Raw genomic sequence first — 23,850 nt, 5'->3', positions numbered from 1 at the left:
TTATTGCAGTTCTTTTTCTTTCTGTATGGTACCTTGCTCCTCCCCTGTGCCAGGGTGGTGGTGTCTCACCTTCATGTCATCAGTACATTTTAGAGTTTTGTGTAGATATTTATAATATAAATATTTAAATAAGAATTCTTGAACAATGCCACATCTCTCTGGTGTGATAGTTTCCATTTCAATCCTGTCTTTTCATGTGCTTCTCTACTAATCTTTTCAAATTCTGCAAATAATTTTTAGATACCCCTATTGCACATGTTTCAGTGCAATGTAGAGAGATGAGAGACATTTGAATTGAGTGCCGTTCTGCCTATTTTCTGTTCAGTCTTTGCTGAAACCATTGAGAAACTTTCTTTGCTGTAATACAGCAGTCAGCCAGCAAAGAATGACGTTGGTTTGGTTATTCTCTTTTATCCTTCTTGTGACATCCCCAGGGAGAGCAGAGTAAAAGCACAGCTGTGATGGATTCTAGAGGAACAGCTAGACTAAACGTGATGATCACACCAGGGAGTTTTTTGCTTTTAGGTTTTTTTTCAAGAAATAAGGAGCAAACTCTTCTGTTGTACTTCTCTGTTCCTGACTGTAGGGTAGCAGTATGGGGGTTGCTCAGTTAGTTTGTATATAACTGATTTGGAGCCCAGGTAGTCCTGTGTTTGCTTGTGTCCAGGCTGTCGTGCTTGGTAATAATTTTTCCACTGTTTCTTTGACTTGTCACTAAGCTAAAGAAGGCACAGAAGAGTGTAAGGTGCTGGTTATCCTATGTAACAGTGGAAGAGCTTAAGGGAAGGAATTTTCTTTGCACCAGATATATTAAATAGTTTTGAATGAAAGGTATAGAGATTAATTTAATGTATGTTTTTGTGTTTATGGCTGCTTGTGATTTGCTTTTGGGCTTCTTTCTAATGTGATGTTACTGCATTTTAAAAGTAAAGTTTCTATTTAAATTTTCTGAATACTGTTGGCAATGCAGATGCAAGTAAGTGCTCAGGTCATACAGAAAAATAGTTTAAATAAAAACAAACTGCATGCTATTTCCTCTACTTGCCACCAAATTTGCTTTGGGTTTTGTTGTTGTTGGTTGGTTGGTTGGGGACTTCTGACTTCTTAGAAGTCCCTCTGGCATGACATGATTTTATGATGTGGTCTGCAGCATTGACATCTTTCTTTAGCTGGGAAAGTACATATTATTTTCTTTATGTTGATGTACAGATTAATTTTATACTTGTAACAAACTTTTTCTTGATAGTATAGTCCATTGGTTTAGGTCTTTTAATTTGTGGAGAATGTTTTAGGGCTGTTCTTACCTTGAGTGTCTCTTTATTTTGTAAGTTACATTCATGTTTCTCATTAGTTCAACTGCCTATTGTTTGCAAATCTAACTGGATATGACAGTGTTTCTTATTATTCTGTTTACCAATTGAGATGTCCATTTGGCTTCACTGAACTTGTGATTGCATTAGTAAAGCTTGTGTGGATGTGTTTCATTGACTTATTCTGAAGTATGTGTGTTAATTCATTTTGGTTTTCCTCTTGGCGTGTGTTTGCTAAAGCTTTAAAATACAATACTATAGAGGTCTCTGTATCTATGCATGTTTCACAAAATGCCCTGCTTAGCATGTCTTTCCTCTTCAATTCTTTCTTTTGATTCATTAGTTTTGAAGGCATAGCAAAGACATCTGACCTGTTTCTTAAATGTATTTGTGTCTAGACATAGGTAGGTTCTTTGACTTTCTTTCAAAGTCTTGGGTTTGCCTCTCATTAGTATTAATGAGTGCACACACATACCTCTGGATATGTGAGATACTTGAAATCTTGTGCATCATGTTGTTTTAAAACAACTGATAAATAAAAGCTGGAATATACAGTTAAGTTTATGGTAGTAGATGTGCTCTAGCCCTTACGGGCGGTGTAGGTGACTCATTTAATCTCACTGTTTGTCTTGCTTACCTCGCTTATGTCAGCAAATGAAGAGCCATGGATTTTCTCAGAACTGCTGTTCTAAGTTTTAAAAGTCACAAGGAAGAACTGGTGATGCAGGTGACAAGCATAGTATTAGAACTTTTCTCAAGATGACTCTTTAAGAATTTGCATATCATCTCTGGAGCTTGTCTAATATGTAAGTTAAAGAGCCTGAGCACCCAGACACAGCAGTTCCTTCTGCCACTACTTTAATAAGTTTTCATGGGATTTTGGATTGATTTTGTTTCAAGTTCTGAAAGTAAACAACTCTTTGGAATATAGACAGGGGGAGAGAAAACTTCCAGTGATTTGCTTGATCCAAAACTTAACTAAATTTTCTTATACTTTTTAAGTGCTCTGCTCAATACATAAAAATTACCATAGTAAAGAAGCTGTCATATTGTCAGCTTTATGAAGATATACTTTTATCAGTAAGGTGTTTCCACAGATATTTGTGGTAAGATGCAAAGACAGTATAAAATGGAGACTTTGTAAGATAAATCTAGCAAAGGAAAGTGAAGAGAAATCAGAGTTTTTGCTGAAAAGAAAAAAAAATGTGGGCAAGCAGAGTTTTTCTGCTTTTGCTTGTATTTCTAGTTTCAGTCTTATGTTTTAAGTTTTACAGTCAGTAACTGTGCTGGTTTTTGATGTTTGGAAGTGTGAACTTACTGACATTACCATTAAAAATGGAGGCCTTGAGAGCTTGCATCTGCTCAGCTGTTAGCAAAAGTGGTTTCTGAAATATGTTCAGGTATTTTTAAATACTGCTTTATAATTTCCTTGTTTATTCTACATATACTGAGTAGGTGGCTGTTTGTCTATGATCAGCTGAGAAAATAATAAAAGTTTACTATTTGTCTGCCTTACATTGTCTAGCCATAGCTCTTCTGTATGCAACAAAATCCCAAATAAGATGTGCTGCTTTGTTACACCAATTGTAAGTAGCTCAATTCAAGAATTGAGTTTAAGGAAAACTCAGTAGATAATGCGTCTGAACCACTTTTGAACAAATTGTGCCCAAAAAGGAATGCAATGGTGACTTTCCCAGCAAGGTTTCTTTTGTGATAAGATGCAGAAAACAGTTTACAAGTCTAGAAGAATTTGTCAAGGACACTAAAGTCAAAGAAAACAGTATTGGTGGAAACAAAGGAGGAGGATCCTATCTACTTAAAGACTGAATAGAGAAAACATGATAGTGATGAAATGTCTAAAGCAGTCATTCCAAAATACTATATTACTCTGTTTTCATTTTATAAAATGTGTATTTCTGTTTGCTTTGAAATTCTGTATAGCTCTTTGCATATTTATCTACTTCACAGCTTTAATTTTTTCCAGTAATAGTCAAGTGTTTCTTCAGGACCAAGACTCTTGGAGCCAGACAGCTGAAAAATCACTGTCATCTCCCACCCATCAATTTTTTTTTGTCATTTAATCAGGACAGTATCTTCTCTCAGTACAAGGCAGCTGTTTTCCGCTCCTGCTGGGTTTCTGCAGGCTGTGTTTGGCATGTTATCATTGCTGAGAACTGTAGGAGTTGTTGCTTCACATGAAGGCAAGCTAATCAATAGTATCTTACCTTGTTCCAGACTCAGAATGATCTGCTGTTTTGACACTGCTCTCTCCTGCAAGCCCTTTTCACATGGTAACGCAATCTTGAAAACATTTTTTAAGGCAGCTTCCCTTGAATTCTGTCACCAGAGGCAGGAGATTGCGCTGTTTGTAGATGCTTCCAAGCTGGGGCAATGTTACAAGGCTTGCATATTAAATATCTCACTTGAACTGTTTCTTAAAGCCCTTTCCATCTATTGTTTTTAATTCTTTACTCAAGACTTGATTCTAGCATGCTGCTTACAAGACAGACCGTAAACAAATAAATTCAGGGGAAAGTTGGGGACCGTTTAAACGTTTATAATTTTTTTTTTAAAGTGTTTGCCTGTATTTTGAATGTATGTTCTCACCTTAGCCTCAGTATACTTCTCTTGTTGAGACTTGCCTGTATTTTTGTTGATGTGTGTGTTTACTTGTGCTGTTTTATGTTGAAAATTGATTTGGCTAAATTGATATTTCCTTTTGTTGTTCCTCATATGTAAAAGTAAGCGTCAACATCTTAATGTACTATTAACTTCATACACTGTGGAAAATGGTGCCCATTTAGCCATAGCAATTTTTTCAGCTAGTTTAACTTTTTATCAACATAAAAACTGTGAGTGAAAAATGGTTTAAATGAAGGAATCCTGAAGATAGGAATGGTGTTGGCTTCATATATGTCTCAACCTAGCTGAACGGAACATGTAGTAATGTCTTTTTTTTTTTTTTTTTTTTTTTTTTTTTTGAGATACGATTGCGGGATTTGCAGTTCCTTGATGCTCTAAAGGCTCCCTTCTTGCTTTTTCATTATTGGAAGACCTAATAATTCTTAAAGCCAGGGGAAAATGCATAAAGAATGTCATCTATCATATTTTATACTGTTTCTGGGCAGGGTTCTCTGTATTTGCCCATTTTTCAAGGAGAAGCTTTGAAATGTGATAGTAAATGATATGGTATTCAGAATTTTCTCTCCCAACTCTTTTTCATGGCCCTTTTGCATGCATGAGCCATTTGGCTTCTCTTAGTCTCCTTCACTGCAGCTTGGGATTGACTACCTGGCTGCTCTATTGCAGTAGCTTCTATTTTTTGTCTTACCAAGTTTTTCCCCCTGTAGTTGCTTTTGTCGTGCAGTTGAGGATGTACTGCAGGAAGTACTCTTCCGAAATAACATCTCTACCTTTTATGGGTTGCTGTCTCCAAGGAACTCAGCACAGAAAGTGCTAGAGAAAGACTAGAAGAATAGTGACATGTCTCATCAAGAAGACACTTCCATACAATTTTGGTCAGTTTAGTAGTTTAATTCAGTTCCTAGTATGTTTTAGAAATACTGTAACAGTCCAGCAGTGGGGGTCATGAGGTATTTCAGTTTTTCATTAATAACCCCTCTTGTTATTTTGGAGTTTCACTAAAGAGATGTAGCTGTTTCGCTGCCGATGATGACAAGCTTTGCACTTCAAGGAAAAACATAGTGACTTTGGGTACAGCTTTGGTAACATTTTAACACTTCCGTGAATTACTCTGTTCCAGAATGGTTTGGATTTTGGTCACCTAAAGCCAGATCATTTGTGTCTTGGAGAACCTGGGTCAGACTGTTATTACAGCTTGTTAATGACATCAAAAACACAATGTCAGTTATTTTATAATTGTTTTTTCCAAATTTTGCAAAGCAGACGCAGTGTTTTAAAATTATCATAGTTGGTTTTGGTTTACTGCGTGTAATTCTTCTGGAACACCTTTGTACACTATAAATTATATCAGCCTGCTTAGTAAGGTTTACAACTTAATTCTCATTAACATTGTCATGTGAACAATGATTAAAGTATTCTTTCATTTGAACCAAACTAAGCTTTACCATTGAGGTACTTTTGTTCATTTGAAGTCACTGTCCTGTAGCAGTTGATTTGAAGAACAAAAATAGAGGAATCAGGCATAGGGAAGAAGTGAGAACAAGCAGGTAAGAGGAAGGAAGAAGGTTGACATTTGAAATTGCTAGGATTATTGAAAAATTCACTCTTTACTGTTTTCTTCTCACCTATAATCTGATTCTAGGAGCCAAAGTAAATAAAGCTAATTTAATATATGTCATGAAAAAAAACCCCAAAATCACCAAATCTAAAAAAAAAAAACCTAGCTTTTTGCCTAGGAGTTGTTTTTAACCGTACAGTCACTTGTCTTGAATTTTTATGATTTTTTTCATTTCAAATTATTCAGTGGGATTTTGTGCATTGTTTTTTCTTCTGCAGTGAACTGCGGGACAGAAAAAACTAAATTACGGTTCTTACAGATAAAGAATTTCATTCCCTATCACAACACACCACCTTTAAAACTATAGTTTAGGACTCGGCTTTCAAAGGACATTTTGCCCAGTTGCCACATAGACCATATTTTCTAGTACAAAATAAAATAAATTTTTCTATATCCCTGCTGGTATTTAAGAAAATAAAATAATAGTTTAAACTGAGTAAATGTGAATCAAGAACTTCACACTTCTCTGCTTCTGATATGTTTTTGTAATTATTTTGGCAGGTAAAGTATGGATACCTTAGTATCTAATTAGATTCCACTCTTGGATGTGGATCTTCAGTGAAGTATTTAAAAATTTGAAATGTCTGAATAGTGTGATCATGAAGTGAGAGGCAGTAGCAATGTGGAAGAAATGTGGCTAATGTAAAGTCTAAACTCTTTTGGTGAAAGAAATAGAAAAAGATTTTAATTTTGAACTGTCCATTTATTGAGAAAGAAAGCTTCTATTTATTTTTCTGGTGTTTCTGATGTAATTGTTGCTCAATCGTGAATACTTTGATCCTTGAGTAAGTCTGTGTACGTTGCTGTATTTGTTTTGTAAGTGTTGTGTTAGTCTAATTGAGGTTTGTAGAATGGTTAGCTGACCTGTTTTTTCTTCCCTCACCAGTTGTTAGATGGATTAATATTTTAGATTTCTACTGTCTGAGATGTGCTGTTATCAGTAACTAACTTTTCAAGTCAATCAGCTAGTGAAAAAAATAGGGGGATAAAAAGATACAATATTAAAGTGAAGAAGTTTTTAATTAAAAATTTGTTTCTAAAATAATCTGATAATTATCAGGTTATCTGACTTTGTGCCTACCCAAAATTTAATTTTAAAGTAGTACATAATTTTTACTTATTTTTCTATTACTTAACAGATTTATTATAACAGATTTATTGTTAACTTTCCAGTAAAGCTAGTACTGTGCTTCAGCGTGTTAAGGTCTTTGGAATTTTTATGAGTGGAAAAGTATATGATAAATGTGAAGAAATATTTATTTCACATTTGTTTATGACACATCCCCAGCTTAGCACTTTCTTTTAATTAGCATCTCAAGAAACAGAAAATGTTCTTTTCTTTAGAGACATAAAACACACTTTCCTGTTTATGTGCTAATGCACAGTAGAGTATCAATGTTCCAAATGTTGGCAAAGCGTTTGGTTTAGAGTTTTTCTGGGTACCTGTTCTGGGAGTTTGGTTCTTAACAAATGCAAATATTTTGATGTAACTTTTCAGTCTTTATAGTAGTTCTTTGCTTCGTAACCTGTTACCATCATGATTCTGACCTGTTGATTAGAAAAAGGAGCACATGATAATGTGAGACCAATTTAGATATAGTTAGGTTTTGTATCATCTTCAACATGTTGATTCTATTTACAAGAGGAAGGCAAGCATTCATTTATGAACCACAGTTCCTCCACAGGAGGAGCATGTCTTCTCAGAGGAAGCACAAGAAAAGTAGTACATTTTTAAACTAGTTGGTTGGTGGGTTTTTTTTGAGATTTTTCTTCTGATTTGCTTTGTCCTGAGCCTTCCATGACATAACAACTGTTTGTATCCCTACCTTTTTGTTTCCAAGTATATGAAAAAAATGCTATGCATTTGTCTGCATAGCAAGTAGTATTGACAGTGCACATTGTAACTCGCTGTTTAGAGTGAAACTGTGTCTTGTTCCTTCTTTGGTCCATAAGAAATAAAAGTGCTAGAGATTAATCCCTGCCAGCTGTTGTAAAGGGGCAATGACTAGTGCATGTATTCTAATATATACATTTTAGGTTTAAGGAATAAATTTTATTCAGTGAGAGTACTTTCCATAAACCATCAGGTTTTTTCTGGTGCATGAATACCGTTTTTCTGACATTGCCCAGTTTCATCTGCAATTTTGCTGAGCTGAACAGAAGCGCAATGTCATTTCTGGCAGGTGAATCTACTTAAATGATCTTTCTCATAACAACTGTATTTCTGGAACACAGTAGCAAATGAGGAGGGAAAAGATGGGTTACTTAGGCAGCATAAGACAACTTCCCTTAAGTTGGTTTGTATGGCTTCATCTAAAGGGAAGCATTCTGATTTTTCAGCCTCACCTATTCCTTTTTCTCTCCCACTGCAGCGGTGCTGCTGGCTTCCTGCTGCGGTGCCAGGAGGCTGTTCTGTGGGAGCTCACCCTCTGAGTGCTCCCTTGGCACTGAAGTCGAAAAGCAGAGTCAGCCTTAGAGTTTTCAGGCTGTAGGTTTTTTCAAGATGAATGCTTTGAAAAATGCACCTTTCTTGAACTCCAGATGTCGAATAGGTGGGTACTAGAATCAGGGGAGAGAGATTGTTGCTACAAAGACATTTCTGAGGAGGTTTTGATGCTGAATAGACGACAGGCATTGCAGATGCTAAGGGCAGTCTGTGAGGTGTAGGGAGCAGACAGAATGGACTAGGGGCACAGAAAGAGACTGAGAGAGAAGCAGCAATAGCCCAGAAATGAAAGCCGAAAAGCCTAGCTGAGAAACATGAAAGGGCCTATGTTCCTGAAGGAATTTCCAGTGCAGGTTTCCTTTATTCAGTAACATTCACTGAAATAATTTACTGAAAGCTCTGAAGTGAAATTGTGCAGTGTGTGTTCCAAACTGTTGAACTGTGTTTCACAAAGACCTTTTCTTCCTTTTTGCATGACTTGAGTAGAAAACACTTTTTTCATAATACACCCAAAGAAATCCTCTGTATTCTTTTTTCTCTTCCTCCCCCCACCACCCCATCCCCCTACCCCGGGTGTCTTTCTTAAATGCACCTCTAAGCATTAAGGCAGTGACATACTGGTTCACGTTGAGGTGGCACTCTGTTGTTGGGCATTTTGTTTCAAGATTTTAAAATCTGTCTATACCAAGCTATATTGGGAGCTTATGCGTTAAAAAAACAGGGAGAACCTGATCTCTGAAAAGTGAAGCAAGCCCTCTAAAGGAAAATAGCACTGTCTCTTAGATCAGGATAGTACCTTTTCCCTCAGCTAGTGCTTCGGTTTGCTGGTGGGACTGACCCATTTTGGTGCTTTGTCGTAGAATATGAGAATACGGATACTTGGGCTCTCCCTTTCTCCTGTCTTTCTATGCTCAGCAGCAGTAGCATAATCCTTCAAGGTCTACAAAAGAAAGAAAATGACAATACAGTGCCCCCAGATTTTAAATGTGGAACAAGGAAATACATAAAACGTTCTTTTAAACATCATGAAAATACTTTCAAATTTTTATCCCATTCAGCATATAAGAAGACTGGAGTTCTATGTATGTATTAAAAAAAGGCAGGAAACAGTACCCATCTTTTAATGAGCATGCTAACAGTAAGCCCACAGAAACTTACACAAGGAAGAATTAGCAGTACCACCTGTCGCTCCTCACTTTTGTAGGTATTTGAATGCAACCTTCATTTTCTACCTTACTACTACTTCACTCGTGGCTGCTTCTTATTTATATATTTTATATTTAGTCTTTTCCATAACTAATGTGGATCAGTCTGTTGTGGTTTTTTTTATGTTGGTGCTTAAGGGTCTAATTTTGCCTTTATGTGTTGGTTACATTTATGAAAAAGGACTAATCAGACTTTTGTAGTTAATATTGATAACTTTTAGTCAAGGGTGGGTTCTCATTAAGCTTTGAGCATTACAGAAATAAAAATGCATCTTCCTTGCCTTCAGAAGCTTTCTCTGTAATAGACAGCACAACGATAAAAGGAAAAGATGCCCCTACGGGACAAGTTCTAGGTGTAGCAGCTGAGCTGTAGCGTTGTTTGGTTAGCGTTAGACAGTTGGCTAGTCTTGGGTTTGTAGCAGTTTCACTTTTAAACAGTATTTCATTTAAGCATCACGTGCTTTTTTTTTTTTTTTTTTGAATGAGAACTTTAAAGTTGAGGTTCTTTAATGAAATTAGAGTTCTAAAGTGGTTTTGATTATTCCAATCAAAAAGAGTCTGAGTAATATTTTTCTTGCTAATATAAATTACATTATGGATTTTCATTTGGGTTTTCACCCATCCTCAAAAAAAAAATCATACAAGCATATTATAATTTAAAACTCAGGCGTACTCATATTAGTCTGTTGGCATCAGTTTGCTTTTAAGCACTAGCCTAAAAACTACTTCTGAGATTAGTGTACTCAGCAGCTTGCAAAATCAAACCATTAGCAAAAAATAGTTTTGAACTCCCTAAAGATTTTGTTACTGACTTCCATTAGTGTAAGTTCTGTCCCAGAGTTACAGATTGAGCATAAATATTGCAGGCATCAGTATGAAGTAGTGCCATTAATGCACAGGTGTCCTTGAGTGTTTTTTTTTAATAACATGGAACAAATCACGCATGAGAGAGACATCTTAATGAATCTCCATAAATGTGGACCAACTGCCCTTCATGTGTGAGTGCCTAACACTTGGTAATAAATACAGACATTACTTATATTAAAGGTATTTTTTTCTAATGATCTAGGCTACTATTGACAGTCATCTCTTTATGTGAAAGAACTAATATTGTTAATTTTCATTTATGTAATTGTCCTCTCCATTCCTCAGATATGACCTGGGAATGAAAAGCAGACAGATAATGGTAGGTCTTCTGCCAGCAACGAACTTGTACCATGAATCATAGTCAGAAATAATATTAAGAATAACAATCCTATTGAATAATATTAATTGAAAAACTGATGAAGTGGCATGTTCACAAATCAGTGTTTCCCATAAGCTTTTTTAACAGTGTGTTTTTTCTTCAGTGATATTAATATATTCCTTCAAAGATGCCATGTGCCTCTTCAGTACATCAGGGAGGGAAAGTAGCTGTTATGAAATAAATAAATAAATACATATTTGCTTCCTGGAGCATCCAACATTGGTAAAACAACTTGATACACTCTAAATGTATTGCAGTGACATGGTCTCACTTCAGATATGATAAGAAGACATGTATTCAAGGTGCAATCTAGACAGTTCTAGCCTTCTCACTTCCAATTTTTAATTCATAAAATAATATTCCCTTCTGCTTAAAGAATTTTCCCCCACTCTGCTGCTGTATGAAATTGCCTTGTAATGAACTGAGAAGAGTGGTGGATTCTGCAGAATAAATAGTGACTCTGGATCTAAATAAGCTGTTGTCAAATTTCCAAGCAAATACCGCTGTTTTTTTCCCCATCAATTACTGCAGGTTGTTATGGCAATATTAGGTGTTATTTGTATGGTATTTCCAGGGAAATGTGTTGACAAATCATAAACCTTTGAAAGCAAATAGAGAGTTTGAGAGAAATAATACAAAAGGACAGTTCTGTTGCTATCATTGTTCTTTGGGCTTTGTGAGGAAAACGCTCATTTTCCAAAATGTAAATGGCTTTGATACGTTTGAATAGGTAAGAGTTTCAGGTTTTCCAGATGTCATACCAAATGAGGTTTTTTTAATGGGAATAACTTGAAATAGATGGTGGATTTTTGGGAAGACTGTTGCTATTACACATCCATCACATCAGAATGTGCCTTGGGCACCTCCAGAATGTTTGCTTTCTGTCAGACGTAAAAATATTGTGATGGATAAATCCCCTGGTAAAGGTCAGACCTGGCAGCAATGCTCACTCATCTGAGAAACTAAAAGGTCAGAATACTCCTGAATCTGGTAAGACTAAAAGCTGAGCATCACAGAAACGTATGGTCGTACTTCCATTCTTAATTTTATGGGAGGCTGTTGTATTTGGTACTTCTGGAAGTTCATTCCTGTAGGGGAGTGCAGTGTTTAGTCTTATGCACCAGTCTGGTGTTTTTCAGCCTTCACTGAACTCCTTTAATAGAAATAAATCTATTTTGTGGTAAACCATCTCTTGCCTTATGGGTATTTTTAGTAGGGTATTCGTCCTAGTACTGTGACAGCACTGTGATCTTAACACTACCACAGAATTAGGATGATCATCTGATGCTAAGATTTCTATGCCATCAGATACAATTGGTTTTAGAAAACGATGATTGACTCTTGGTTGTTTTAACCATCTGAACAGTCTCCCTAATACAACTGGTCCGCTTACGTGAATTAGCTGAGCAGCCTGTGTCTCTTGAAGAGTTTTTAGATTATTGTGATTATTTAGCCTAGGAACCGCAGTGAAGTAGACTTTCCACTGTGTTAGCATGTGGGCAGCCTATGGTTAGGACTTGTAACCTCGCTGTGGACTTACAGCCTGGTCCATGTGGAGCAGCAGGAAAATGCGCTGTCCAAAGTGTAACACAGAATCCAAAATACGACTCTCAGAATCTCAGACTGGCTCTTGCTCTTTCTCCAGGCCCATGTCATTGGTTGACCCAAATTATTTCCTCTTTGATAGTTTTGATGTATTATTCATGTTATTTCACTGCGGTTTTATTTTTGATAAAGAAGTGTGATTTCCGCATTTTACTGTAAACATTGTGAGAAAAAGCTTTTAGGACATTATTCTAGTCCTAGTTTAGCTATAACCAGATAAGAAGAAAAATACCAAAACCTCCTTGGCCTGTCATTGGAGATTAAGGAAAAGCATTATGAAGAAATGGGACCGTGCTTTGTTTGACTGTGTGCTACTTATGAAACGGAAGCTTCCTCTGATTCTTTGTATCTTAATCCTTCAAGAGTGTAAGAGGCCTGTTATACATAGAAACATTAAAAACCACACAGAATCTTTTAATGGAGAAAAGGAATTTTAATGTAAAAGAGACCAGGTGGGAATTGATGTTGGAACAGAAGTAAATATGTACATTTACTAAGGGAATCTGTGACATATAAAGTGTAACACTGTTTCCTGGCAGTTTTTTCCATTTGATGGCACTAATATCTCTATAATTAAGAGCAATGGAAGTATTTAGAGGAAAACTGTATACTGTTATAAACAATTCTTTTTTTAATTGAACAGCTGTAATTTCTACCAATGGAACAAACTATATTATAAGAAAATGATTATTAGTTTAAAATGCAAAGTTAAATGAATGCAAAATTAACAAACAGATGGTGAAGAATTATTGTGTTTTATTTTACTCCTGGGTAAAAGGGCTCATGCATGATTGTAAAAATGTCATCACACTTCGTAAACCTGAAAGCAAACAGAATTTGCAGTTGTGCACATCTGTTTTGGGACACTGCTAAAGGGTTAGAAGAATCAATGTTGTTTTCAAATAAGGGTATTCATCAAAAGGATATCATTTACTTAACAGTTATGGCTTCTGCTAAGCATCAGACTTAATGTTCTGTGGAATTCATTACAAAATTTGGCAGCTTTTTTCTTCACAAGCTACTGAGGCAGCATGCTGCAAAATGAAATGAACAGCCCCTTCTTATCCTCCCCTCCCTGAACCCCAGAACAACAGTTGAATTACCTGCTAAATGTTTGACCAGTAATTTCAGGATTTTAAATTCTGGGTCAAGATGTCACACTTTATGATGCTTGCCCAAGGAGTGTCAGTGATGGAATAGGATGGAAAGGCAAGGGGCTTATTTGTTTATTTCAGTAGCTAGTGAATTAATAAAAAGGATTATGTAATGTTTGGGGATACCATATTTTGGGAAGAGGAATGGGAGAAATATGTGTGACTAATTTAGTCAAATTGAAAAAAACCTAAAAGCCCCAGCCAGATAAAGCATGTGAAGTTTTTATTACAAAAGAAATTATATTAATGTTTCAAGCTGGTAGTTTCAAAGTATTTCATCTAATTGCTTTGTTTGAGCTCAATTTACAAAAATTAGTGAACTGAAGATGCAGGATTTTGTTTACGATGACTGTGCCATTTGGAGAGTGCAATTTAGGAACAGGCAAGGAAATAGGAATTATGAACAATGAGGTACTGATTGCAGTCAGTGAGGAAGGAATACTAAGGAGGTGCTCACTAATGAGGAAGGTATTAAAGGCAGGAAATTCTTGTATTTTTTTATGTCTGTACATAATCCAGAGTTCCTTGTCATCCCATCCCTACTATTACCTTGTAAATTAGGTGTATCATTGAGTATATATAGTGACTTTTGCTGACATCAACTATTAAACAGACTTAATATAACTCAAAATCTTAGTTAAAAGAATGCATTATTAAGACTATAAAATCAAGCACACAAAGTTAGGACATGCCAGCAGACAGGTTGTCTGCACACAGTTAGTATCCTTTGTGGGTATGCCTCATTATGCAGTCTTCAATTGTATGATCACATGCAGAACAGCTAGTGCCTAGTTCAGTCTATAGGATGGGCATCGCTATCTTAGTAAAAACGTCTTCAGTATTACATTTTTCATTGTTCAATGTGCAGGCATGTAGACTATTCAAATAGTGCTGAAAGAAAAGAATTACTCATTTCTGCATGAGTTTTTCTAGGATGTTTCTACTATAATACATGTGAATAACTTACCTATAAATTTTTCCAAACAGCAGAATTATGTGGCCTTTTTAGGCATCTTGGGCTCCATTTTCCCCAGAAATGGATGATTTTTATCTTTTTTTTCTTACTTAAAAATATCTGCTAATTTGGATGGCAAATTGAAAGAGTTTCAAAAAGACTCAGACTTACTTAAAAGTTGCGCTGATACTGCAGTTCTTTCTTTACTCTGTTGGAGTTGTGAGCTCACTATCTATGTAGAAGTCAAGACTGTATTTTTAGGGGGGGGAAAGTAAGGTTAAGGACTAAAAAACTTAAGAAAAATTTTACTTAGTGCCCTGCCCAATATCATAAAAGAGCTCTATGAAAGAACTGAAACTAGAACTGTTTTTCAGGTCATCATTTAGTTGCCATAACTAAGTGGTTTCTTTCTCCCACAACTTTTTCAATACATACTTTTTTCGCCTCTACAAGTAAGCATAGTCCTAGAAGCAACAGGGTTTTTTTAAATGCAGAGACTCCTTTTAAGAGGTGTATTTTATCTGCTAAATCCATGTTTGATCTGCAATCCCTTTTGTGTTTTAGTGTCTATAAATATAGTTGTGCATGTGTGTGTTTATACCTTTAGCTGTGTGTGTGTGTTGCCTTGTGATTGTCTATGTCACTTGCTTGCATCAGGGGGGAAAAAGGAGAAGGCAGACATCCCGAACTGCAGTTTTAAAACTTTTATGGCTAAAAATTAGACCTCTGCTTTTTGAGCTGGCTAAGTAATAGTGACATGGCACTAGGAGTCAGAGGACAGCATACTTTTCCTCCTTGTAGTTGTCATCCAATTTCAGTTGCCTCAGACTTGTTCAAGCTGATTTTTTAGCCACTTCCACTCTTGCTTGTTCTTCCTGCATCCCCTCTCCTTAACCTTTCTATTCCTATTTCCCTAGGTTCCTTTTGAGACCTGTCCCTTTGCCATTTACTGTGTCTTAGCCCATGAGTTCCCTCAGCTCTGTACCCAATTTTTAGTGCCCATTTTTAGTTATTTGGCCCTTGAAGCCAAATAACTTAAAGTCACCCTGCCCCTCTTTAGCTTCCATCCCCGTCCATGGTTTTTCTTCCCAGTCTCATCAGACTCATTCACACAGTGCAGTTAGTCCCTTTTGTCTCTTTGACCCATGTATGTCTATCTGTCTGTGCACTGGATACTCTCATTCCCCAGATGATTTAAGTGACAGTAGTATCAGGAGCCTTGGGGATGTCTGCTTTCCATTCCAGGGACTTATTGTATTTAGGTTTGGAGTATTTATTACAGACTTCCTCTCTTTAATCCTTGTCAGACTGAAGCAATCTTTGCAGAAGGTACACGTAGTCAGATCAGTGCTAGAAATTGGAGAGGATTGGTCATGATCAATGAGAGCAGATTTTTCTGTGATTTTTCACTGACAAATTTTTGGAAGTGTTTTATGTTAAAAAAAAAAAAAAAAGTCTTCTCAAACTCGGTCACATCTGGATAGATCTGCAGGGTAAGGGCAAAAGTTGCATCCCCCACACTAAAATTCCTGCCAAATTGCAAGTCCTGTGAGTGAGGTTGTTTTTAAGTTGAGCAAAATGTTTTTCTTACTGACTTTTCTATTCTCAGAAATGGCTGGAAAGTTTTGGCTAAGCATTCCAAAAGAATTTAAGATAATTTAGGCATGTGTTATGTGAAGCTTCAGCCCAACTTCTCATCGTTCAGCAAGCTTCCATGAATAGAACAGTTTTTATATTGGAGGTCTTTGTAAGCAGTACTCATTCATGTCCCTTCATTGATGGTGCTATGCTGACAAACCTTTGGTGTGGACTATAGCTGCGTTACCAATAGAGAATTTTGGTCAATGTATAGGTGGACTTCAGCTCAAGACTGTCATCTAAACGTAGACCTCCCTGTGGACATGCCTACCTGTGAGCTGTGTTTAAATTCCAGTTACAGGCAATGGGGACTGGCCGGTATTGTCAATGGAGCCTGAAAATGGACACTCACTGTTTGGTCAACTGGATTGTGATGAGGTGAATTCCATAAAATGACTAAGTCTCTATAAAGTGTAATGGGAGCTTAAACACTCGGCTCGTATATAGACAGAGAATTTAGAGCTTGAAGTTTAGATGTCCTCGTCTCAAGCTTTGTGTCGTTTGGAAGCAGTGTGACCGCATCAGCAGTAAATTCTCCTTTCACCGAGCTTCTGTCAAATGACTCCGCAAATGTAATTATGCCACCCTAGCTGTAGCTACAGAGGATCTGTAACATAGGCATAACCTGTAGAATGCTTAAACCACTTCAGAATCCTTATATGTGACTTAGGAGTATAGGAGCTGAGCTGGATTAGACAGAAGCATTACTTCATCCCAGTGTCTTCCACAATGACCAGTAACAGATGCCCAGAGAAGATCATTAAACAACAAGCATGTAGCAATGTTTCCCCAAATTATTTTTTTTTCCAAGCCTCCAACAATTTGTGGCTCAGACTGTGCTCTGCCAACAAAAAGAAATGTCTACACATACTTCTCAAGACCTTCTGAGCATGAATCAAGTGGAACTGGCACAATAGTCTGTTTTCTGAGTCTGCCAAAAAGCAGCCTTAAACCAAAGCTGATGATTTGTGTTCTTGCCTTGTTTGTCCTGAGGTTGCTGATGCTGAAGCCTAATAATCACAATTTAAGTTACATTAAACATTACTGACCTTCTCATTGTTGACATGCTAACTAACCAGGCTTGTGTGTGCCCTTTTGTCATGGTGGATAGTAGATGAGAATTAAGGGAATAGCTGGTTGTTAGCTGTGGGAAAGCTTAGACTCACTCAACACATTTACATTATCCTAAATCTTGTAGAAGGCGAGGAGGTGAATAAAAAAATGCTTTTCCTCATATGGAAAAAAGCAGCAAAGGCAGAGTCTGTGGAGGAAATCCTACACCTGCAGTTATTCTACTAGTTTATGTTAATGAAGAGGAGAGTACAACTTCAAGGCACACAAACCCTTCTGTGGAGCTTATGAATACACAGGGTTTGGGAACATCCCAGCTGATATGAGGAATGATCTGTGCACCATAAGTTTTGCATGTTTTCCTTTACCTATTTCAGGTTTCAAATAAAAAATGTTACCTCCCTCAGCAAACGTGCCTCTTACAGGTTATTAGCTTACCAAAACTAATACAAAAAACACCCCTGCAAAACACGGATGCTTTATTGTCCCAATTTTTAGGTGCCTTGAGATCAACTCCGTTTATTTCGTGTCATTTTTTATAAAGGTGAAAAAAGGAGGCAACTGGTGGGAAGGACGAACAAAGTAGTGACTTGTAGAGGGTTTGAAATCTCCCCACCTAACGAGACTTTTGCTTTCAGCCTTGATTACGTGTGTTGAGTCACTGATAGTGGTGTTACTCATCACCATTTCTATCTTCTTACCTTTGTTCCTTATTCCTGTATAGATAACTGGGCAGATTATAGACAGATGGAGTATCTAGTCAAGAATTCTGCATTAGAAGACAGTCTTCCTTAGTCATGTGTTGAGCTTGGCCTAATTGCATCTCTTCTGGTTGTCCACGATTTTTTTAGAAGTAAAGCTGGATAGTTTGTTTCTACAGTTGTGATTTACTGTTTTCTAAGTTTACTTCAGAGCATGAAGTGGACACTGTTACACGGTTTTATACATGCAGTCTGTTAATATTGTAGTTCTAAATTGCAGCTATAAGAGAAAGCTGGATTTTAATTTCTTGAATTTTGATATGCATTAAGGATTGAGGAACGAAAATAATTGATGTCTGATTGACTGGCTTGTTACGCATGTAAATAATTTCCAAATTTGTGACATGAATAACACAAAATTTACAAACTAGAAGGTAATTTCCAGTAATCCTGAAAATGCATGGTATTTAGTACCTTTTCTAATCGGTAGTTCAGTCAAATGCCATTAATTCTTTTTATGTTGCCACCTTACTGTATTGTGCCCTCAAATGCTTTATGATACTTAAAATAGTTATTTGATATTAGAGGTGCTAATGTGATTAATGTCTATAAGCAAGATAAAGCTTTTTCTAGTTGATGGAGTAATCAATTAAGATTATCAGAAATACCAGAGATCATATTTCATTAACCACTCTTTATATAAAATTTCTTTGTGGTCTTGTTAATGACAGGATGTTAAGGTCCAGTTCTCCTTGGTTACAGGTTTGTATGATAGCAGTATTTAGTAGGCATTACTTAAATCGTTAAACTAAGGACAGATGGCTTGTATGCATTTTTGGGTACACTGCCATAAAATTAAAATTGCTTATAGTTATCATAGGTTTTGTTGGTTGACCTTTTAAAAGATAATTAAGTTCATAAGCAATGAAAACCTTTTGTCGTTTTGCTTAAAAAACATTTTGCAATACCTAATACTAACATTTAACTTTACTTCACTAATCAGGCCGCAGTCGAAGTCCATATATTAGCATTTCTTTAATGGGTGCCTTCTAAGGATTGTTACTTGTCCCATTGCTGAGACAGTGGTATTGTAAAGTAATTCCAAGGGCAATAAAGTAATGATAAAATATGACCTGATTTGTTCCTAGTGCTATCTGGGTAAAATCTCACATTATCATAAACACAAACATCTTTTCTTCATTTGAACTTGCACTGAGTTTTGGAGTACTCAGTATGGAACAGCAGGAAGGTTGATGTGAAGTTGGAATACATCTTTTGATTAATTTAATTTTTTTTAATAATGTGGAAATGTTAGAAAGATGTAAACAGTAAGCTGTTTCTCTTGTCACCATTTTATGGTTTGGCCATCTGTTTCCATTAAACTCAGTAGCATTTGTGACGTTCAGCTGAGCTTCCAAGCCATAGGCAGAACTAACCTTTTTGTTTAGTTATTTTGGTAGAATTAAGATTCTAGCGTAGCAGTTTGAGGTTTTATCTTCCCAGAAATTTTCTGTGTGGTTTCTGCTACTCAGTGTCGAGGAGGTGGTTGATCAGGTTTTCTTATGTTTTCTACTAATTCACTTGGTTCTTCCTCTTTCATTGTATTTGTATAACACAATGGGTTTATTGAATAAGGGGAATTTTAAAACTCAATTAGATTGTGTAGATGTTTGCTTTTAAAATGAGATCCTTTTCTGTTTGCATGAAAAAATTAGATCTAAAAGAAAAAGGTAAAAAGGACCAAGTAAAAGGAGGTGTGGACAGTTTTAAATGATGGGAATTACAATAGTAAAAAGTAGCAGAGGTGTGGATTGGATCGAAGCTTTCTTGCTGTGAATAAGTGCAGTAGGAGCTTGCTGGAGAAAACAGCTGGTAACCAATGAAGGACTTTGTGAGTAGGAAAATAGTCTGCTGACTCTGCTTTAGCGACATTTATTTTATTGAATATACTATGAATAAGTAATGAACTATCTCTGTAGCTTTCTGACACCTTGTAAAGTTTTGTTCTTGTAGAACAGGACTGTAACATTATTTGATCCATGAACAAAACAGTGTTTGGCTTGCTTTGACAGCTTACCATTTTCCTGTACCTGTCCCTTGAATACTTGGATTTAGCTTCCACCCCTTCACATGATGCCTTATTTTGTGCTCATGCTAATGAAATTGGACACTCTGTACTCTGTTACTGTCCTCATACAATGTGGTAAAGGCACTTGCATTTCGTGTGCAATATAATTTATTCCTTCCTTCTGCATCCTACTGTCCTGATGCCATAGTTTAGCAATAGCGTAGTAAAGTAGTATTTGTTACTGAGTTTATTTAGCAAAGCTTTTAATTTATTTTTTTTTTAATTAATATACTTCTGCTGTCTTTGCAAAGGTCAGTTAATTGTAATAGCTCCATACTTGTTCTTCTGGGGTCATGTGGCCTGGTTTCAGAGAGTGTTGCCTTTTAATCCTGGAAAAGTAACTCTTCTCATCAGCAGCTGTTGCCAAAAAAATCCATTTGGGCATTTGTTTCTTCAGACTGCTTTATCACTCTTATAAATTCAGCAAATGTTGATATTCTATGCTTTTTATTTGCTTCAGAGGATATACACCACATTGTTTTTAAAGTGTGTGCTTTACACACACTTGGAGCCAAATCTTTTTCATTGCCAGTGCAGTTTAGCAGATGGGTTTAAAGGGTTCAGTTACGTGTAATTTGGGCTTCCATTTTTCTTCCAGCATCTTTACATGGTTGCTTAAATCAATATCAACATTTTTCAAGGCTTTGCAGTAATCCTGTAGTTTACTCATTTCTAATAATTTCATCATTTAGTCACACAGCATTTGGTAACAGATATATTCTTGATTTTGCATTTGTTATGTACCATTGTTGACTGGTGATTTTGAAAAACAGGTGTGTTGTTTAAAAATGCCTTTTATGTTGCTATTTAATCCATTATTCCCAGCTTTTAGTAAATGTTAGATTCTTTGAGTGCTTGCAGTTCTTCTATAATTTTCTTTACCAGTTAGGTAGTTCTTAAGGGCTAATTATGGGATCCAACAAAGTGTCTGTTGAATACTTTTTTGAGGGACTTGTTTTGGACCTTAGCTCTTCTCAAGTTCCTGTTCCTACTGGTTTTTACTGAGTAGTATCTTTGAAAAATGTGTGGGCTGCGAGAATTGGGCTTTAGCTATAACTGGGGCTTTCTCAATAGCAAAAAATAGTTTCTGGGTTGTATGATGTTTAATGTGCAGCTGCAGTTCATGAAGTTGGAGGCTTTGAGCTATATTTTCATGATTTCACATCAAAGTTCAGGATTTACCTTTTACAGCATCTTCAGCGAGTATTTACTGAATATATCGTTTCTTGCATCACTTCAGTTTTCTTGGCAGTCCTGAAATGTAACGACTATTGCTACCTTCTTCACCTGCTTCAGGAACTCTGTTATTGTTTCCTTACCTTGTCCCCCTCCTCTCCTCTGCATTTTGGCTAGTAAAGTAACAGAATACATCTTTTCCGTACTGTTGGTGGGCGTTGGAGTCATGGGCAGAGGTGAGATGATGTGCAGTTCTGAAGACTGGACTAGCACAGAAACATTGCAGTAGCTATCCTTAGTGATCCGCTTTCATTGCTGTGCCAAAGCATTTTATCTTTTTATGTTGCCGTTGTGTTTAGCATAAACTAATATTTTTTTCTTTCTCTTGTCCATAAGTTGTGGTGCAGGCAGATATTTTGCTGAAAACATCAATTTCATCTGGTTTTAAGAATATCAATATAGTTGTTAACACAGGCAGCTTTGTGGTTTATATTTTCATATGAGCTGTTTTTGATATCTGTGGAATTGTAGTAGCGCTATTTCATGCCTAATTTTATGCCAGGCTTTGAAACAGAGAAGAATTGCAATAATAAATATTGCCTGTATTCTAAGAATTAAGCAGATGCAGTATGTAACTTTTCTTTGGTTTGGTTTATGTTCATATTTGGATGTTACTTGACACTTGAGCTAGTATCAAACATGCCAGTGTTAGCATTATGTTTTTGTTATGAAAAATGAGAGTCCCCGAGCTCAGTTGTTGCTTATGCCTTCCTGGGAGCCACTGACCTGTTTTTTCTTAAGTTTACTCTAAATCTTATGGTGCTGTGCTCTAGCCTTAAAAAGTATCGTTGCCTTAGTGAAAAAGTGCAAAAGCATGTTGCAGTGCTTCAGGGACTGTAATGAATCCAAGAAAGAAAAGAAACTGATTAACTGAATCAGAAAGGTGTGGGTGATATTTTACAAGCAGACTGATGGAATCTTTTCCCTCTTGGCTAGAGAACTGGAGGGTTGTTGGGTAGTTCTTCCTGAGAAATTATTTCTTTACAAATGTGATATGGTCTCTAATAATAATAATAATGCTTATTTATGACTTCTTGAAGTTTGGTGGTGACATTTGTGTATCCTTGAACGGAGCAATAAGTAGAAAGCGCTAGGTTATATAATGCATTCTCATCCCAGAGAGAATTGTATAATGTCAGTAAGATTTTTGGTAGAACATGGTATTTCATTCCTATTTGCATTTCTGATTACAGTGTCTACAGTTTTACATTAGAGCTTACAGAGCTATGTGGGTTTTAGTTATAATCTATTGACAGTGTAGTGTGGTCTGCCTTTATTACTCAAGTCTCCAAGCCTCTTTACTGAAGGCACAGCTCAAGTTAGGTAACATATAGAAGAAAAAATGCTTTTTTGTGACAAGAAGTGGTTATCAGAGTGCATTTAGACTGGGTTTTGTTAGACACTTTAAGTCAGAAAGATCTGGGAGTGCCACTGAAAGACACGGTCTACTGTTTCGTTTTCCTCAATATTCACTCCCTTCTACTGGGCAAGGTGTTTGTCTGTTAAGTGACGCTGGGGAACAGATCTGGCTGAAAAGTGAGGAAAAAAAAGTAGTTCTTGAATGATTTGTTATGTTTGTTTTTCAGCGATGTGCATATTGTAAGCACCTTGGAGCCACTATCAAATGCTGTGAAGAGAAATGTACCCAGATGTACCATTACCCCTGTGCTGCTGGAGCAGGCACATTTCAGGATTTCAGTAACTTGTCCCTCCTTTGTCCAGACCATATTGATCAGGCTCCTGAAAGATGTAAGTACACAGTATTAAAATGACACAATTAGTACCAGCTTTTATAAAAACTGCTCCATGCTAGGATCAGCTTAAGAGTGCATTTGTTTAGATCTGTTTTCCCCGTTCATGTACCCAAGAATTCATGTTTCAGTTACGAGGAAGATAAAAGTTCATGCTCTTCTGTTTTTAAAGACTGAAAGTGGTGCACAGCAAAGTTAGTATTTTTCATTTTTTTTTAATGGCAGAACATGGGAAGGGTTTACTCATAAGGCTTGTCTTCTGTCAGGTTTTAGTTCAAATTGATAGGCTTGCTTACTTGCCCTAACTCAAGTTAGAGCAAGCGTATTGCAAACACTTCAGCTAAATGATAGGCTTAGATCCGTTAGGAGCTTTATTTTGTACTTGTTCCAATGAAGAGTTGGTTCTATAGCTCTCAGTTTTATCTTGATGAAAATAAAACTATTTCTTTTTGTAAGACTTTATTATGGTTAAAATGGATGTACTTTTGTACGAGAAGAGTAGTTGAGTGTATCAGAAAACTGAATTAAAGGAATAGTTATTAACTATATTAATTAAATTTGAATTTCATAAGAACGATCCATTTTTCTAAGCATAAGACCTACTAAAGACTTTCTTGGCTTCATTTGGTTCATTGAATGGTTCATAATTTTGAACGAAATAATAATTGGAAAAAATTATTTCTTTGTAGCAAAGGAAGAAGCAAATTGTGCAGTGTGCGACAGCCCTGGAGACCTCTTAGATCAACTTTTTTGTACTACCTGTGGCCAGCACTACCATGGGATGTGCCTGGACATACAAGTTACACCTTTAAAAAGAGCAGGTTGGCAGTGTCCTGATTGCAAAGTTTGCCAGAACTGCAAGTAAGTGAGACCTAAGGGACATGGAGGAGGACAGTGTGAGATCTATGTGCTGTGATTTTAAAGTATCTATTATATTAACTGTTTTTCTTTTCAAAAAGTGTAGATTATTTGCCCAGGTATATCTGTTATGATATTGTATTAAGTAGCTGAACAAACTCTTGTGTTGGGAACTTTATTCTTTCTAGAGCTGAGCTGGAACTCCTGCATAACATTATACCCCTAGAGTTACCATTATTTCGGCAGGTTCTGGAGAGCAGCAAAACCTGACTTTTTCCTTCTTTT

The 23,850-nt window shown here is 36.4% G+C and overlaps 1 protein-coding gene across 14 annotated transcripts in view; it reads left to right on the top strand.

The window, feature by feature from the left end:
* Positions 1 to 23,850, top strand: part of KMT2C (lysine methyltransferase 2C) — a 197,622-nt gene that overhangs the window by 82,302 nt on the left and 91,470 nt on the right. For all 14 annotated transcript variants that reach the window (XM_080386936.1, XM_080386935.1, XM_080386941.1 and 11 more), the window contains 2 exons: positions 22,543 to 22,705; positions 23,397 to 23,568. In XM_080386936.1, the coding sequence (XP_080243062.1) occupies positions 22,543 to 22,705; positions 23,397 to 23,568 (335 nt within the window). The remainder of the gene's footprint in view (positions 1 to 22,542; positions 22,706 to 23,396; positions 23,569 to 23,850) is intronic.

This window comes from Falco punctatus (assembly GCF_963210335.1).
Source record: "Falco punctatus genome assembly, chromosome: 4".
Taxonomy (NCBI): Eukaryota; Metazoa; Chordata; class Aves; order Falconiformes; family Falconidae; genus Falco; species Falco punctatus.
The sequence above is the reverse complement of the archived record's forward strand: the minus strand, read 5'-3'. Positions and strand labels throughout refer to the sequence as shown.